The 19,391-nt window shown below is 40.6% G+C and overlaps 1 protein-coding gene across 1 annotated transcript in view; it reads right to left on the reverse strand.

Moving 5' to 3' along the window:
• kcnq1.2 (potassium voltage-gated channel, KQT-like subfamily, member 1.2) overlaps nt 1–19,099 on the reverse strand; it is a 161,189-nt gene extending 142,090 nt beyond the window's left edge. The window contains exons 1-3 of the mRNA XM_019265789.2: nt 18,983–19,099; nt 15,209–15,881; nt 4,566–4,656 (exon numbers count right to left, since the gene is read on the reverse strand). Coding sequence (XP_019121334.2) covers nt 4,566–4,656; nt 15,209–15,702 — 585 coding nt within the window. The 5' untranslated portion in view covers nt 15,703–15,881; nt 18,983–19,099. The remainder of the gene's footprint in view (nt 1–4,565; nt 4,657–15,208; nt 15,882–18,982) is intronic.
• Between the last annotated feature and the right edge of the window lie 292 nt (nt 19,100–19,391).

Here is a 19,391-nt window from a genome sequence, read left to right on the forward strand (position 1 = left end):
GAGATAGTTTTCCTGGCCACCGTGTACGCATAATATTTAGCCACCATACTGTCTGTTTAAACCCAAGGCCGTGTGGGTGGCCATCTCGTTGATTGCTTGAACTGGCTGCTCCGTGACCACCCCTTGTATGAAACTTAATACCATGAGCCCTGCTGCAATAACACAGCACCACAGAGCCCTAAAAACAATGACCTGTCAATCAAACCGGTAACTATTTTAGCTAAAACTAAAACAAAAAAAATTGTCGCGCTCGTGTCAGCACATAGAGAAAATGCACTGATATGTACATTTAGTAAAACTTTTGCAACAGTACTGTGGAAAACATTTTAAAAAAACAAAAACAAACCTAAGGCCTTTCAAGAGTGATGGAGCAGACAGATGGAGAGGCCCTTTCTGCTGCTTTCTAAATGTTTCATTTGCCCATTTTCATTAATTAACCATGTTTACAGCTTTAGATTTTGCGCTTGAGTCGTCTGGCCCGGGATTCCTATAGCCCCTTATTCATCTCCATGAATTGCTCATTTTCTGTCACTGGGTTAAAGACAAAGGGAGAGAAAGTTAAAGAGGCAGAACTGAAGACAGAGACAGGCAGGAATGGTTCACTAAGTCTGTATAACATAGCCCGATAATCAGACTGAATTACCATTTTAAGTTTCGCTTCTTTCATTCGGATTTGAATCGCCCGAACAAATCGAAGATCTGGGCGTGCATTCAGAGGTCTGGGCCCGAGCTACCTATAACATCCATTTCAGTTGAACTTGACCAACCAGCCATGACCTTCTTGTTTGTGTAGGAGAGCAACAGACCCTGTTGGTGCTGCGTATACATATATACGGTATATATATGTACAGTTCAGTGTTAATTTTGCAAGATGTGGTTATATCTGCACATATATTTAAACTGTTATGATACAATGTTGAACCTTTCTAAATGCAAAACGTTATAGCTGGGTTAATAACGCTCCTTGTGTGTTTTCTTGAACTTAAAACACAACTAAAAAGTGTTCACAGTCAGACTGAAACATCAGCACCAACACAAAATTCACTGAGTTTAGTAATAATGACAATCTGGGTGACATTTGAAAGTCAAAACGTACGCATGATTTTGGGGGGAAATTTGAAGAGATTAGTCACAATAATTCGTTAAAAGGGGTCACCCAGATGTTGGGGTGTTTTTGTGTGTATCTGAAACTGGCAACTACGTGTTTACTGAAAACAGCCGCCTGCTCTCGCAGCGATAATCTCGTCGAGCCAGACGAGGATGAAGCTCATTGAAAGAGCTGGGCTTGGGGAATTACGGTATCAGATGAAAATATGATTAGATTGCTTCGTCTGTGTGTCTCGCTAGAAGGGAGCTGCGCGCACACACACAAAGCTTTTGCAGTTCAAGCCATGGATGGTACATAATATAATAACCTTGTTATTAGTGTTGGATTCCAGATAATAATGTCAATCCCATTTAAATTGCACATGCTTTCTCGGAGATGAGTTATCGAAACTTATTAGAAAACAAAGGCTTTTTTGTTCCTCTCATTTGTAAGATGAATACTCCGATAGCCACAAAACAATCTCTCACCAACCACTTCAGTTCCTGTTAGGTCCTTTTCATGTGGTTTTGTTCTGAGTGCTATCTCATACTCGCTCGTGGATTGTAAACATCAGCACACTGTTAATTCTGATTCAGTGACATATTCGCTGTAAACAAATGGATCCTTTGAGGTAGCAATAACCAGTGCTAGTCTTCCAATTGGATTTCTCCTAGTGGAAATTATCCAGTGGTGTCACTCGAGAAAAAGGTCAGAAGGTCACCACAAGCTAATTGAGTTAAGAAATGAAAACAGTGAATTTTATGGATATCTGACCATTAATTCTTTAATATTTGGAATTTTCAGCGATCCTTGATTTGATCACTATCATTAGATGTCATTATATAAAAAAAAAGAAGAAGTTAAAATGAAATTATTTTTGGACTATTTGCCCAACACAAAGTGTTGAACCTTTCGAGGATGCCCCTTTCTTAACAATGAACTTGTTTACCGGTTAAATGTTTTTTGAGCATTACACAACTTTCACAGCCAGTTTGTTGCATATAACACTGAGCATGCAAGCGAGTGATGCATGGTGGTCGGGACTGTTCCTGTCCTTCAATTAATCCAAAGTTGGAGATATAGTTTTATTCATAATCAATAGTGATGCTCTGACTGCAGAAAACAACAGGGATCAGCTGGGTAGCTGACCTGATGAAACTGATGTAGCCTAGGTCACGGAGGCTGAGGGGTCACAGAGATAGTAGTACTATTTTTAAAATAAATAATTATATTTTGACCAGACTTTTGAATAAAATATCCAGTGTTATCATGGTGAAAGTCTAATTTTAAAGACATCCATGCAACACGTGTGTGTGTATGTCTGCCTCTGTGCCTCCTGCCCAGCCTGACTGGCTTTACTTTGGCAGCTGCCCTGAAGGCCAAATATCCTCAAGGACTAATGTCCCCTCTGCCTTCCAAAACAAGCAGCCTGTGATTCACAGATGTCAGCTAACCCTGAACTTTCTAAGTATAGCTACTACCACCACCACTATGTGCCACCATGACACTGCTCACAGAGCTCCACCTCCCCCTCGCTCTCTCTCTCTCACACACACACACACACACACACACACACATACACTGGCACAAGTGCACAAATGCACACACAAGATAAGGTATTATCTTATCTCACAATTAATATTGAACTAAAACTACGCATTACAAGCACACATGCATGCACATGCACAAACACACAGCCAGGTGTACAAATAAGCAGTGTTCGGCAATTTCAAGATTTGAGACTAACAGTAATTTGTGTTTAGAAATGTCTCATTTCTTTCTCCATCGTTGTGTAACTGATTATTGCTGAACTGTTTAGTAATGAGGCAAGAGAAAAAAGGTGGAAGGAGGAGAGAGGGATGGAGAAAAAGAGAGACAGAGAGAGAGAACAAGAGTTACAGATAATGATAGAGAGCATTTGGCTCTTCCAGCGTAAAAATAAATGAATAACCGTGATAGTAGGTCTTCAAAGGGCACTGGCCAAAAGTTTACAGAACACAGTGTCCTCTCTGTCCTCTGTTTGCCCCCGGGACTCAGGAGGTGGTACATGTGTGTGTTTTGTGATTGTGTGTGCCTGTCCATGTCTGTGTATGTGAGGCCTTTGTGTAAATGTCTGTGTAAACCGTGCTGCCGGTACGCGGTAGCTATGTGTGTATTTATATTCACACTGTGCGAGCAGGAGACAGATGATGCAAGCTCTTTGTAGAGTTTCCAAACAGCAGCCATAATTTTCTCTACCTGTTGTAAGCCCTGGATTTATTGCATCACTTAGCAGCCTTAATAGCCTAATAAGCCACGGAAAAAAAAGTCAATTTACCAGCAAGTATCAGCAAGTACAGTCTGTGTGGAGCCAAATGATTCTGCATAACTAGTTCAGTCACAAGAGGTTAAAAAACGCCGGCTCCTGACCATTCCCATGCTAATAATGTGCAGTGCATACATGTTGCTTACAATAAAAGGGCTTTGATGAATGCATTGCACGCTGGCAGGTAATGTGTGTTGGTATTTGCAATAACAGAGCATTTTGGAGCTTTGTAATATCTTTGAGCTGAGGTGTAAGATGGCGGGTACGAAGCCTCCCAGCCGAGATCTTCTGTCTCCATCATGTGGACAGCGCAGGGTACTGCAGCGCAGCTGAGGTAACTTTATCTGTCACTTCTTCATTTAATCTCTCTAAGGAAAAACATGTTAATTTCATTAATAAGATAAAAAAAAGATTTGTTAGACGAGAAAACGGGAAGCATCATTAACTCATTTCTCTTAATACACCTCCATCCACAGGTACAGTGTCATTAAAGCATGGGCTGCAATGATTATTGTCAATATCCATTTAATCTAATTAATAATTGAGTATTTTAGGAAAAGTAAAAAAAAAGATATGTTCAGGGACCCAATGTGAAATATTAAAAAAGCTTGTTTTGTCCCTCCAGCGGTGCAAAACCTGAAGAAATAAGACAGAAACAAGGTTTCAAATCTTCACATGTGAGAAGCTGAAACCAGGTTTTTTTGCTTTATAACTAACTTCCGCTCGATTGATCTATTAAAACTTTACACTTTTAAATCAATTTATCGATAATTTGTGCCACGGCTTCCATCATGCGTGTGGTTTTTAAGGATCTACACACACATGGTCCAATCAGACAGGTGTTTTCAATTATACTGTGTGGATGTGTACTTAACTAACATCTGTCTGACCCTCTGATTCATTCTGCTGCATCTTTGTTATTCTTATTCCTTAATTTCGTTGTGTTACTGCCAGTGGTCAAGCCAGTACTGTGCATGGATGAAAGACAATAAATGATGAATCTGTTGGCATTATTCCTGTAAAACTGCAGTTCATTAAACAGCACCTTGTACTGTAGTGGATGCAGCTTCAAATATAACAGTTCATGCGACTGGATTTAGACGATTTATGGAGTCCTTTGGAAGTTGGGACAGTTTTACATTTGGTATATATCAGCACAATGACAGCACTCACCATCCAGAAGAGGGTTCCGGTGGCGAAGTCTGCATATTGCTCTATAGTGGACAGGACACTGAAGATTAGACACACCAGGACCATAAGGAAGCTGTAGGGAGAGAAAACAGGCATCAGCACATATCACTCACTGTTCCAGTAATCTAAAAATAACTATTTTATTCTAAATAATGATTTGTTTATTTATTGTTTTAAGAATCTGGCCTTCACTCGAGTATTTTTCTTTGTAATTTCCGTCAATTTGCCCTCAACACATTTTGAAAAAAATGACTTTGTTTGTCCTGGAATGGTTGTGCAGATCACCAGTGGAACAGATGTATGGGTTTAGGTCTTAATTCACATTATCTCATTAAATTGAGTTGAGAGATGGCAGAGGATATGAAGAATAAGTATAAGTGTTCATATCTGTTGGATTTGGCTGTTGAGATGCTAACAAGGGAAGTTATATACATACATATATGAGATAGGTAGAACTGAGGTGAAGGGGACGGGAGCTGTGACACAGAATAAAATCTTGATTTTTAATAGGAACAAGCTGTTAACTGTCCAGGTGTCTTATAAAGATTTTCAGGGTGCTTTGTATCTGTTTTTCTTTTCATCAATCTGCTTGTATTAACAGCTGACAGGATGTTTCCGTGTCTCCTAGCAACGGTAAAACATTCCGACAAGACGGTCCATCTGTCAGTGTATATACATAGTCTACAAATATAGCCTTGTGGGTTGAGCATCCACTACCGGCACACGTTAATGATGGTAAAGAAGGACGGAAAGGAAGGAGGGAGAGGGAGAGGTGGATGGAGGAGATGAATCCCCTCTTCTCCTCCATCCACCTCTCTCTCGTCGATCCTAGAGTGAAGGCAGAGAGCAAAGAAGAGAAGTGAAGAAAACAACGTCCAGCTGCATCTGCCAATTATTTTCTCGATTCATTTACTTGTTTTAAATGTAAAACGTCAGAATCCTCCCAGGGTCTAGGGTGAGATTTGAAATCTTGAACCAACAGTTCAAAACTGTTTCGTTTACGATCATAGATGAGAGAGAAAAAGAGGAAGTCTTTACACTGGAGCACCCCAAAACAAGTATTAATCTACCAATTGTCTGCTTAACTAATTAACTAATTGTTTCAGCAATAGAGGAAAAAACAAAGAATACAGAAGAAGAGAAGGAAGGGAGTACAGTACATCTTTCAGATTTGATCATCTTTAACCTGCAACATTTTCCAACTTAGTTAAAAAAGCCCTGATATATTTCCTAAACCACTGCCGTGTGCATGTCTAACTTTCCAAAGAGGCTCATGAGGGACTTTGGTTGGTCTTTCCTGACCCTACAGGATTAAGAGCAGAGTCAGTCATGTGTATTTTCACCATAGCAGAAATAATCCTTTGAACACATCTTTTAAGTGCTTTTACATGGCATACTGTACTGTGAGTGTTTGCATGCACCATCGCCGTGTTTGAGCTCACTTTCAAGACACACAGTAGTGGGTGCATTATGATGCTGTGCGTTACAAACTGGATTACATGCTGTATGTTAGAGGGTTTATGTAAGTGTCATGTAACATACAACAATATATATACACTGACACAAAAGACAAACTTACAAAAGCTGCATCCACTGAAGCCACCATTCAGATCTAACCCTAAACCTTTTACTAATTTAGACATCCACGGCTGTATATTCGGCACCACGTGACCCAGAGGTAGAAGGTGTTTAACTTAAAGATCATGCTCATCTCTGTCCCCTCTGGTGGTAGAATGAGCGTAGGACAAAGTGGGGTGAAGGAGGGCAAGACTCCTGAAGGAGGATTCCCCTTCCACACAGACTGTGACACATTGGCCAGATGGGACAGTGATTTTTATCTCAGGATTAGAACAATACCACACACACACACACACACACACACACTTAAAACACAAGAGTAAGCAAAATCTAAAAGCATTGAAGCAGAATGTCCTAAGTGTAGTCCTGGACCCATAATGAGGCCGGTCATCGACAGCAGGGTGAGCTGAGATGATATCATCCCCTACAGTGTCATGCACATTTAAATGGAACAGAGGTGACCGAGGTGAGGCATAAAGACTCAGCGTAGGGTAGCACCAAGGATGCTTATTTCTTTCTCATGTTGGTGTGATGGCCGGGCCTCCGCTGCTACAGAGAGAGATTTCAAGGCAGGACACGCCCTTGTGTCCTCGACATATGGTCCCAAAGGATATAAAGGGGTGTATGACAGCTAAAAACTAGGCTTAGAGCCAGCCCATCCCTCTGCTGTGTGCACATTTCCACTAAAAGCAAACGATTCGACACGCAGCACACCATGTTAAGTCAAATCGGAACTGCATAGGTCACGCAAAAGAGGAATGAGCTTCAGTCTGTGAAAGCAGTCGTATGGCTCGATTTTAAATTTAGATTTCGAGAAATAAAGGCTGAGTAAGATATCAAGAATTAAGAACAATCGAGGATAATGTCAGATCCAGCAGCTTTGGAACTCACTTGTAGAGTTTGCTGGTGACATTGATGAATATTTGTTTTTAACTGGTGTCACTGCACTAAAACATCAGACAGCAGTTCTCTCTGTTTATTACAGCTGATCCTCATTCCGACATCACTTTCTTCTGCAACTGCCTCATCAATCTAACCTTCTCTATCTTATTTGTTGAAGCTTCTTTCACACTGTTTACATGACAAAGATTTCATGTTTTCGCCGGCTTTTGAGGCCATCTTTTAAATTCCGTGAATTCTGAGAGCTCGTTCGACAGGCAGGGCCTTTTCTTGAACCTAAAAAGCTTTAGAGTATGAAAACAAAATTCTTAGCAGTCTTGAAACAAACAGATCCACACACCAAGTTCACTCCTGTGAACGGGGTTTAAATAGCTGCTAGCTTTTTTTGAACGTTTCTTATGAAAACAGAATTTCACGTCCTTGGATCTGTTGCCATAATATTGCCCAATGATCACTGAGCTGCAGGCAGTGGCAATTAGCAGCCTTTTGAGAAGAAATAGACCGTACAGACAGGGCAGGTTAAGACGAGGGCAGAAAGGGTCAATTTGAAATCCATTTTTGTTGAAATCAGAGCATCTTACGAGAATAAGCATAAATAAAAACAGTGGTTCTTCACATACTGCACCAGCTGTGAGATAAAATTCAGTAGACATGTATTCTAGACCAGCAGAAGGGAGAAATTGAGGCTTGGTCCTTGCCGCAGCAACCCAGTGTTCAAATCCGACTTGTGGCCATTTGCTGCATGTTAGGAGGTTGGAGCTTCCGCAAACTCTCGTACCTGAAGTGGTCATGGCTTCAAGTTGGCCACCAATTTATCTTGACTTCACAGCCCTCATGAAAACCACGACCAAACTGACCATGATTGCATTGTTTAGAAGCAGGCTGTGTTTAGCATTGTCCTAATATCATATCCTAAATCTTTCCGCATTAACACCACGGGGAGGTGTTTGCTGCAGATGGGACCGGGTCACTCACAACCATTAGCCAACCTTATTTAGCCAGGCCAAAAACCCCTGGGATCTGATTAAAACAAAACAGCTGGGGCTTTAGCGAGTATTATTGACTGCAGATCCGTCCAGCTTCGCTAAAATAAGTACAGTGGAGAGCCACATCAAACCCTCTACTCAATCAGCTGTGAAACTAAGGCAATATAAGATTAGGAAACATCAATTAAATACAGACAGCGGGGACGATCTGATCCCAAAAGTGAATTTCAACACACACTACATTGTGCCCACACCAGCACAGACTATATTCCAAACATGCAAAACATCAGGTTAATACTCAGTGTCTGCACTTTAGTTTAAAACATTTTAGTCCCACGTAAAATGATGAATAGTAAGCAAATCTTCTTTTTTTGGAAAAAATTTACAAATTGGGTATAACAAATTATCAAAATTGTCAATGTTTAAAGGTCCAGTGTGTAATATTTGGGAGGATCTATTGGGAGGAACTGAATATAATCTTCATAACTCTGAAAACAGAGATTACTCAGTTTTTCCTATTCGCTTGGAAGGAGAAGGTGAGGGAGGGGAAGAGTATTCATTTGGTTGCAATCTGCTACTTGACCACTAGGTGCCACTAAATCCTACACACTGGACCTTCAATTTTGTGCTGCTCAATGAATTAATTCATCATCTAATTATTTCAGCCTTACTTAGTTCTCCTCTCAGTCTGGGGCATCTGAGGGGGGCTAAAGGAATCCTATTGTGGTGTTAGGTTAAGGCTGAGAGAGCATTCCCTCCACACACACAAAAGTCTAATCAAAATGTTAAACGGTGTCTTAACCTAAACCTCTCTTAATCAGGTTGTCCCATCATAAATCCACTGTCTGACAGGTAACACCATACCTTTATCTACATAAAGAGTACATTACCAGCTCATTCAACAAGCCATATATTCACGTTGTATGCGTTTAGGTCGACCTGCATTTGCCTGGTGTCGCGTTCTCACTATAGAGCCATGGCCAGCTCATGTGTCCAGCCATCACAGCGAACTAGAACCACAACAAACTGCAACTGACCGCCATGAAAAGGATGCCACTGAATCACTTTCTGCAGGATGTAGAGCGTGAATAAATACTATAAAATACTGTCATGTGCCTGAATTTGACATATAGATAAGTGGATGAATGAAGGTTAACTCAATGGGGTTGTCAGGTAGGCACCTTCTCGGTAACTAGTGCTTAGTTGAGTCGAAACATGTCTCAACCCTCTTTACCTGCACCCACACACTCAATACTGAACCAAAAAACTAAACCGTACTGTGTATCAAACAACTCTTTGAAATCCCAAAGGCCTCTCTTTGCTAATCATCAAAGCAAATCACCTGCACCATCAAACAATGGAGGCATATTCAGCATCACTGAACATATGTTCAATACAACCAGGCCTCACAAGGCCATTAATATGTTAATTGACAGCACTAAGGAAACAGTATTAATAATGCTGCTTATCTTTTTCTAGCATAAATCTCCAAATACCACAAAAGTACATAAGTATGTTTTCATTACGGTATAATCACCTGAAAATAAGAATCTTTATATATATGCTTTATATCTACAAAGGGTCCTCTACACAGAGTCCGCCATGTTGAATAGCTAATTGTTCCTACAGTAGCCTAGAAGGGACAAGCCATACAACCTCTCAAGACATTTCATGAGTTTTGTGGGTGCTACTCAAATCATTGCAACCTGCAGCCTCATGCTAGATGCCATTAAGCCGTACACACAGGACTTTTAAAACTTTTGCATACTCATGCTCCCATAATACATCTGCTCCATGTGAGTTGGCCAACTTAACTCCCATAATATTTACATATGTATCTACACTAGACAAAGACTTCTCTTAGTTTGGAGGGTATATGCGTCTCTGTTCTGAGACTCCTTTTTGGGACATGAAAATAAAGGTTGTGACTTTAAAAAGTACAAACTTTAAGCCCTCTGCCATCACTGATAGCGGGTATAGTCAGAGACAGAGCAGCCCTCTGCAACCCGCTTTGCTGACCCCCCTCCCCATCCTATCCATGGAAGGGCTTAGGGTGGATTACGCCACATCAGCCTCCAGTCACAAACATAGATATTCCATCCTGGCTTAGCTATCATCTTGTCCACCAAATACTTGGAAAATAGATCTCCCAACAAATCTCCCTACAGGTTGGAGGGCAAGATGAATGAAAAGATAAATAGTTAAGAGGCGTATCACACAACAGAAGCAGCGTCATTCATAACCATTAACTTCACAGTGAACATCAAATTCAGCATCAGAGACGTGCAAAGGCACAGGCTACAAACCTCGGCTTCAGTTACATTTAGTCATACACCTCTGTAAATATTTAAGATACTGTTACAATATGCCCAACGGTCTAATACGGTTAAATATTTGTACAGAGCAAATTACACCCAAGTTAGAGGAATTATAAGCTTTACTTTGGGTGTTTTTTTAACAAAAATTATAAAATGATTATATTTTTGTCAGGTTAATAACTGATAAATATGGTAAATAAGTTTGGCTGGCACACACTATTACTACCAGGATGTTTGGGATCAGCAAAAATATTGTACATCCAGTTTTCCGATAAATATTGAAAACCATTGTGCATGCTATTTATCTTACAGTACAAATCAACTTTTTTTTTACATACATTAATCATTTACACAGGTATTAAAGGTCAAATGAAAAAATGTTAATATAAATATTATTTGTTGGTTGTTGTTTGTTCAACTGAAGAAGAAAACAGCGTCACAAAATATTTCTCTGAACACATAACTTGAAATGAAAGTGACCCGTACGGTACTCTTCATTCAGTCAGTAATCTCTTGTAAGCAGATATCCAACAGGAGGTTTCCTTTCTGCCCTTTCCACATAGATGGGGATTCACTATAGCCATTTCAATAATCTGTCCAGATATAAAAACACACGACAGAACCAAGGATTCCAGACAACATCTGGCCAGCTGCATTTTCACGAGGATAAACAGGTGCAATGCTTCCTCCACAGCAAAATGGCTGTGGTATAATGTTATGGGGGAAAAAAAAGACCTTTATTATTACTATAAAGTTATTATCTGATAAAAGGTTGTTTTCATTATCCCTCGTTCTTCTACTGTTTCAGCGTTTACTTCCGTAACATGCTGTAAGAAACTAAACTGTTGGAACTGTTGGATAAGAGATATGGTTGTAATCTGCTTGCGATATGAGAACGGCATTTGGGAATCATGAGGACATACATGTTCAGTCCCTTTGGTTATGTAAAAGACTCAGAGCGAGTGACCCCAACGTGCAGGGGATCATCGCCTCAGGTTGTGCTGGTGAAGCTGCAGGCCATTGCATAAGACTCCTTTATATACACTTTTTGTATGCTTTCCCGAGTCCAAGAGATTTCTACCCACTCTGGCGAACTCTGTTGTCAGCAGCGTGCGGCATGTACGTGTGTCTGTCTAGTCTGAGGTTGAATAAATCTGACTTTTAATATATTGTTTTCCAACATCAAGAGACCAGAGAATGTTCGCTGACGTCTGAAATCTGTAACTGTAACTACTTGAATTTCATTAAATTTATTCAATTAATTCTTTATTAAATGGGAGGCAATAAAAAACTAAGTTTACAAAGTCTTTCACAGAATAATAAGGCAAAATACTTGCTCTCCACCAAACAACAGGAGTTCTGCCAAATTTACCGTATTTTCCAGGACTATAAGCCGCTACTTTTTTCCCCACGCTTTGAACCATGCGTCTTATACAAAAATGCAGCTTTTCTAATGATTTTTCTTCAGCCGCCACAGGGTGCTCTAACAGGAAGTGCAAAAACAAGACAGACAGGAGCAACACAACATGCACAAATTATTAACAGCAAATTATTTTCACCCCCTCACCCCCTCATCATGGAAAGCACACAAAGACGTTTGTATGATGCATCTTTTAAGTTGAAGGCCATCGATCTGGCTATCCAGGAAGGAAACAGAGCTGCTGCACGTAAGCTTGGCATTAATTAATCCATGGTGAGACGTGTTACAGGCACTGTTCGGAAACAATCAGTTCAGGTACTCTTTCTGTGTATCCGGTAAATATCTCATTTCTCAACCTGGATATCGGTGGCTTATAGTCCGGTGCAGCTTATATATGTAATTTTTTATTTTTTTGTAAAAGCTTATATTCAGGTGCGCTCTATAGTCCGGAAAATACGGTAGTTCATCTGTTTGGGCTTTTCAAATGAATTCGGCACAAAAAAAAACCTTCAGTGAACCACAAACTAGCTCCATTTATTTCTTTTTATTATACTATGATATCAACTTTGATCTAAAATCATTTGGATCTATACCAGCTTTCAGAAACAAATCAAATCAATCCATCTTTCTCTATCTGTGTGTGATCCTGCTATGCTACCTGTTGACTGGACAGATGTTCTAAAGCAGCCAGATGGAGTGCTAACAACTGCATTTTCGGATATATAAGCCTGTGTGGGCCAATATGTTTCCTCTATTGCATTGTGTAATCCAACCACATGTGTGCATGTGTGTGTGCTCTGGTAGACTCGTGTATCTGCATGCAAACGTGTGTTTGCTGAATTTCTGGCAATAATTTTGCCAATCCTGGCTTCGGCACAATAAAGACTGCGATGAATTAAGCAACTACCTGTGTGTGTGTGCTGTTTGTGCTGCATGTGTCATCCTAATGTAGTGCAGTCCTATTAGAGCGGGGCTATTAGGGCTGTCGTGAGTGCGGCATACGGCCCTTTATGCATCCCTTCTCTCCTGGCAATCTCTAAAGAGGCCAAGAGAATAGATGGCCACCAGCGATAGCCATCGACAAGTAAGAGTTACTTAAAGGAGTGTCAGTGGGGATCAGTCAGAAGGGTTTAATATTAAATGAAGGACAGGCTCGGGTTCTCTCTCTTCTGTGAGGGGAGAACACTAGAGCCTCAATTACTGCTGGAACGGATTATCCGCAATGCAGGGCACACAAAACACACATACGTACAGAATCTCAGCAGTGTTTCCATTCATCTATGAATGCCAAAGGTAATATCTTAATGAGATGGACCAATTCCACTTCTCCTCAGGCACAGTTTGAGGCAGACGGAGGTGAAAAGTGGTAGGCGTATGGACCTTTTAATTATTTTAAACATGCAAACAACTATACGAAGAAGACAACTGAGCAAAAACACTTTTTTGTGTTTGGATAACGGAGGATTTGGGAGGAACTGGGCCTTTCTTTGAGATTGCCGCCAGAAGTTGCATAGCAGGCCAAACACTTCTGGGTATTTTTGGCCGCAGCAAATGTGTAAGATGCTGTGTTATAGGTTGAGAACATGTGGGACAACAGAACAGCTGATGACAATGATGCGCTACATGAGGTCGAAATAACCCCTCTCACCCTTACTGTACTTTTACAACTGGAATGGCCACTTACAACTTGAGTTTCTGAAATTCTTAAAACTTTAAAAATGTGCAGGTTTTAATGCCTAACTGCAATTTTTGCATTGTTTTTATGTTTTTTGTGTATGTTTGTTTTTTAAATTATTAATATTTAGTTTTCAGTGAATGTGTTTCTCTTTAAAAAATATAGAAGAAGTCATAATCAAACTTCTGCTCTTGCAAAAGGTCACGTGTGCAAGCCGTACTGGCAATAATTTCCACATTCTTAAAAATAAAGTTTACACAACATTTAACTTTGCCATCTGCTGTTCTGTAAGAACCTACATTATGAGGTTAGCCTTAATATCTTATAGCATAATAAATGAGCATCTAATGTGGAAAAAAGGATGTGGATACTACTCTGGTGTAGTGGCTCCTGTGATGTTACTTCTATGCCAGATCAAGTTAGGGTTAGGTTACCTGAATTAAAGTCGTTGGAGTCATTCGGAGTCACACAAATGCTCTAGTTTACGTGACCTGGGCCCAGGTCTACATGGACACACCGTGCTGTATGGAGGGAGCCTTTCACCCAATTGATGATCCAATTCAGGATGCATGTGTAACTATAGCAGCAGCACATCCTTTCAAAGTGATCAAAGAGATCATGATGCTGTATTAGCACCCAAATAGAAAAATATGGTCCACTGTGGCTGTGGGTGAAAGAATGCGTGAAACACAGATCTTTGTAACATCCATTAATCCAATGCGTGTTTCAACTGAATGTAAACAAGTTCGTAGAGCCATTTTCAATTGAACTTCTATTATTATCACTCATATTTTCATCTAATCTGGTCTAAATCCATGAGCCTGGAGCTTACTATGACGTCTGGGACTATATTGTGGGATACTTCAGAGATCATAGAAGATCCTTTAGTCACATGTTAGGTGGGTATTCTTAGCCATGGAAATACTTTTATTTTCATTTTGGTATAAAGGTCAGCAAACCGCTCCAGTGTTGCTACTGCTGTTCAACTTATTCACACCATATCTTCAATGTATTATCCAGGTTATCTGAATGTGGTCAAATGACACGTGTCACATTTAGATGTTTTCCATTGGCAATACAATACAGTATGTAGCCTACTTAATTTTGTATGTGACCTCAAAACATACTCCCTCAATCCAAATTCTGCTGCATGGTCTGTTCCAGTCATTGCACCATGCTAAAAACACTCCAGCTTTATCACAGCTCCGGCGCATTAACGCCAACAAAGGAGAGTTAGTGTTCCTACGTGTCAGTTAAGAAAGCATTCATGGAGGCATGGATGTTTTAACTGTAGGGTCAGTGTGCTCCACTGACAGGTCAGGTTAGAATCACCAAGAAGGAAGCTCCATGTTTCATGCATGAGGTTACTGATTTGCTGACTCCAAGGAAGTGCGGAACAGAGTGAGCTAGGTGTAGTTGACCAGATGACACCGACCTGTTTCTGTCGGGCTATCTTAAAACAACTGCAGACTGCCATCAGGCCACAGACACCGCTCCTTTTGTTACTGGGAAGCAGAACCTAATACTGGAAGGATCAGCACTAGATGTAATTAACAAGAAAGGGACTGGAGCTAAGACACCACAGAGGACTGAGTGACTAAAGTCAGACACTCAACTACACTCTTTATTTAAGTTTAAACACCTTTTAGTGCTAAATTTCAAAATAAAAAAAAAATCACTTTGGGTAATAAAAAGCCTTATTATGGTAGTCATGAAATCAGCATGCACAGAACCGGACAGGTACTCACACGAGGAAGTGGTAGAGGAAGCATTTCAGTCCAGCAGGTCTCTCTAGGAAGTTGTAAACATCCCCCTGCATGCTAGTCTTGATGTAAGGGCTCTGGAAATCCTTTTGATGATGATGTAGCCAGCTCGAAGGAGGGAGAGTTGGCGGGACAGAGGTGATAGAGGGCTGACTGTGTATGGTCTTCAGTGCTGGGTCCTTTGTGTCCTCTGGTGGACAGCAGGGAATGCCTGATCCATTATTCACCGCTGTGGGGTCCAGTTCCAGTGAAACAGGAGAGTAGTGACTTCTGTCAAGTGCAGGAGCCCGTAGGGCAGAGCTAGTAGTTGTAGTGCCGGAGGAGGCTGAAGGGTCAGCGTCCATCTCCTGGGCCAGGCTGAGGCTTGTGCTGGCATATCCATTGGGCCGGTAACTTATAAAGGAGCTTGCCATCCTGCTGCCGTAGTCATGTTGCACGTGGCACGTCATGTGAAAGGAGTGTGCCCGTCTTTCCCCCATGTTGCCCCCCAGCAGGATGGAGAGGGCCAAGGGGGACTTCAAAGTCCTGGAAAGTCCTGAAGGTTATAACCAAAGTTCAGGTAGACGGAAAGAGCCCAGCAGGATAAAACACCACCTAGCTAGGCATGGCTGCAGAAAAGAGCTCTCGCTGCTGTAGTGCATGCGTGTCCATACTGTACCTACAGTGGAAGAAGTGACATGTGTCATGGAGATAGTATGACTAAACATAAGCAATGCCCTCTACTGGCAAGGACCTAGTTCATTTGGCATCTGTCATGAAAAAATACAAGATTAAAAGAAAGAAAGAATGGAAAAATTAACTCTGTAAATACATTATAAATATCATCAGATTAGATTCTGGCAAATATGAGACAGCATGCTGTTTTTGAACTGGAGCCATACGCAAAACAGAGACCTGCTGTGCTTAGGGCACTGATGTAGATTAGGGTGACTCATTGTGTAACAGCTCTACTTACTGCTTGAATATATATTCAGAGTTTGTATAGCACAACCATGTTTGCTTAGTTAAAAAGAGAAGCAAAAGCAAGAAATCGTAGGGCCACATTTAGGAACTTTTGCACAACTTCAATAGTGGTAGACCAATTCAATGGCTTACTGTATGACGCATGAAAATAATACCAGAGTAACAGGCACGTAATATTCCCAGAACGGAATCATACGTCAGTTTAGCGAGGCAGCGACGGGTCAGATCATAAGTCCATTTCCGCTAACTCTCTCTAAGGATTTACTATTGTGAAAATAAATAAATAAAAACATCTACAGCTGTTGCATTGTTCCTGCTGGATGTCAAACCCTGTAAAACAAATGCTCATGGTGCACGGACTCCGCTAACATTTAATGAAAATAATCCAGCGTGTTTACCAACCTACAACACATTTTAAGCCACTATAGCTCCGGTGTGACCTCTCCCAACAGTTACACAAAAAAAAAACATGTCACATCACAGAAGCTTAATCACACACGCGGATTGGAAATCTGACTGAGTTGCTTACTCACCTTTCTTTTTTCTTTACAGTCACATCCAGATCAAGGTTAAAGTCAAGGACATTATTTAGGGATGCACATGAATTCATGTGAGACTGCTCGTCTTTGAAAACAGGAGTAATGAAGTGAACTAATTATGTGAGTCCAGCTAAGTAGTTTACTGTGCAAATGGAGCTGCTGTGTTGTCATTATATAATATATGATATAGGATACAGGACATAAATTCCTTATGTCTCTGGAAGGGTATGAAGCTGTAACTAAGTCTAGACAGCATGACAAGTTGACAAAAACACTTTCCATCTGCAAACATCTACTCCTTGATGACTAACGTAGGATGAATTAGCGTATGAACGTGGGTGGAAGAGTATCTTCTTCTGGAAAGACATTGAAACAGGTAGTGTGATAGATGGCCGGATGTTGCCTAAAAGGATCGGAAAAAAAAAAGTCTCATAGGACAAGAGAGGTAGGCTAATTGGAGGCAGCCAGCCCCGTCCATATCTGTCCTCAACTGTGGATGAACTGATGACAAGAGCCACATGCTGCCGTCCCCTCTGTAGATAGAGTTTCTACCTTTAAAACTACACAGTCATGAGATACACAATGAACTGTCAGACATTCATAGGCTGCGGTGGGACTCTACAGTTACATGAGTATTGTGTAACTTTCCATTAAACTCAACCTAACCTGGCATGGGACTTATATTACAAATGAAATGACAGCGTGTGGGTTCAAATAAAATGTGGAATATTTATCCTCATCTGCCTTAAAAACTAAAAACTTTTTCCTCTTTTCATGTGGTCAGCTGACCTCCTGAAAGCAGCCAAAGGTTGGGGGGGGGGTTGTTTAATGAAGCTGCATAATGAAGCAAATGCTGAGTCAATATTTGCAGCAATTAATGTTACACGCTAATGTTCAGTAGCTGAGCCCTTAAAGAATTAAACAGAAAAAAAACAACGTGTCAAATCTTACCTTCAGCTCAGGAAACACGCGTCAAGTTGTACTCGGTGATAAATAATTTGTAAATATCACAGAAGCCAGGCGGAGTAAAAGTTCGTTGTTTTTTTTTAACTTAAAAAAAAAAAAACAATATCCAAAATAACTTATTTATATAACATTTCTAAATAATAATAATAAACTCAAAAACATGGAAGATACAATGAGAGCGCTGGCCGCTTTGAATCGGCTGCTGCCTGCAGGACTTATTCCCTTTGAAGAGCATCAGCCTGAGTCTGGACAGATGATGCGTTCAAGGGCTTGGGGGAAACGAAAGTGGTACCCTGACGTTCATCTATTAACTACCAAGCAGCCAAGATGCAGAATTTGGGAGTAGCACAATACCAACAGACACATTATTCTGACATGAAACAGTAGCGTCAATTAATTAATCAATTAAGGCTCTGTTCCATTTATCGCAGCCTGACTCTGTTTGATCTGAATGGAACAGAACCTTTATTATTAGTATCATTGGTAACGCCCGTGTTCACCTGCTATTTCACATCAATATGGCTGCTGTGAAAGAGATCTATCTTTTATTATTATTATTTAATCAAATAATGTCTAGACAAGAACATACATTTACCACTAAATATGGCTTCAAATTGCATGTTCTGCCCAAAGCCCAAAGATAATCGGTTTACAATGATATAAACACATAACCTTAGGATAATAACATCCAGCATCACTGTAAAGGTACCTTGATTGCTTGATTACCAACCGTGCAACAAGGGCAACAGTCCAGTAAAGCATAATTAGATTAATTGTATTTTTAATTACTAGTTTAAAACAGAACACCTTGTTTTGGACACACCACTATGAAACAAGGTAGGTGGAGTATTGTTGTGTGAGATCGTGACCCTGTGTCACATCTTTACTTTAAATACTGAGCCTTCATGCATGATCCCTCAATTTGTGTTTAGTCAAATTACCATGCAGCCAATTGATACGCACACCAGCCTGAGGCTAGGTGACAGGTGAAGGGTTAAAGAGGGGCCCAAAGCAAGTTAACAAGTTAATCCGGCTGTGCATATCAGGACTGTTTACTCAGATAAAGCTCAAACATTTGTAATGTCACAGTATGAATGATGTGAAATGCATGTGCAGTTTTAAACATGAAAAAAAAAAACACATGCTATTATCTTTAAAGTACTCAGTAGAGGAGTGTGAACAACACCGAAATAGGTTTCACACCTTTTTCCACACCGCTGGTCTGTGTGAAAGCAAACATGCTGACTAAACCACAGGATACAAGAACACAAGAGAAACTTTGCAAACGTACCCCACGTGTAGCCTCTTCTCTTTTCATGCTTTCAGGTCAGGGTTAATGCCATTTTAATCTAAATATATATATAGATATTACACATACTGTCCCATTTCCAACTACTCCTTCAACTACAGGTGTGCACACAACACACTGTTACTCTGAAAGAAGTGTGTTCAAACTAGTTCCTCTCTCTCTCTCTCTCTCTCTCTCTCTCTCTCTCTCTCTCTCTCTCTCTCTCTTTGTGTGTGTGTGTGCGTGTGTGTGTGTTGTCATAACCAACAGCCACAGGGCCATTATTTACATACTGCTCACTCTGTGTTAGAATTTACGGAGGGATTTGAACGCAACACGTGGCAGCAGCAGCAGCAGCTGGTGGTCTCACGTGGATGAATGCTCGCGCGCGCTAACAGATAATGCCCTCGTG

Source organism: Larimichthys crocea, chromosome XXI, assembly GCF_000972845.2.
Source record: "Larimichthys crocea isolate SSNF chromosome XXI, L_crocea_2.0, whole genome shotgun sequence".
NCBI classification, from domain to species: Eukaryota; Metazoa; Chordata; class Actinopteri; family Sciaenidae; genus Larimichthys; species Larimichthys crocea.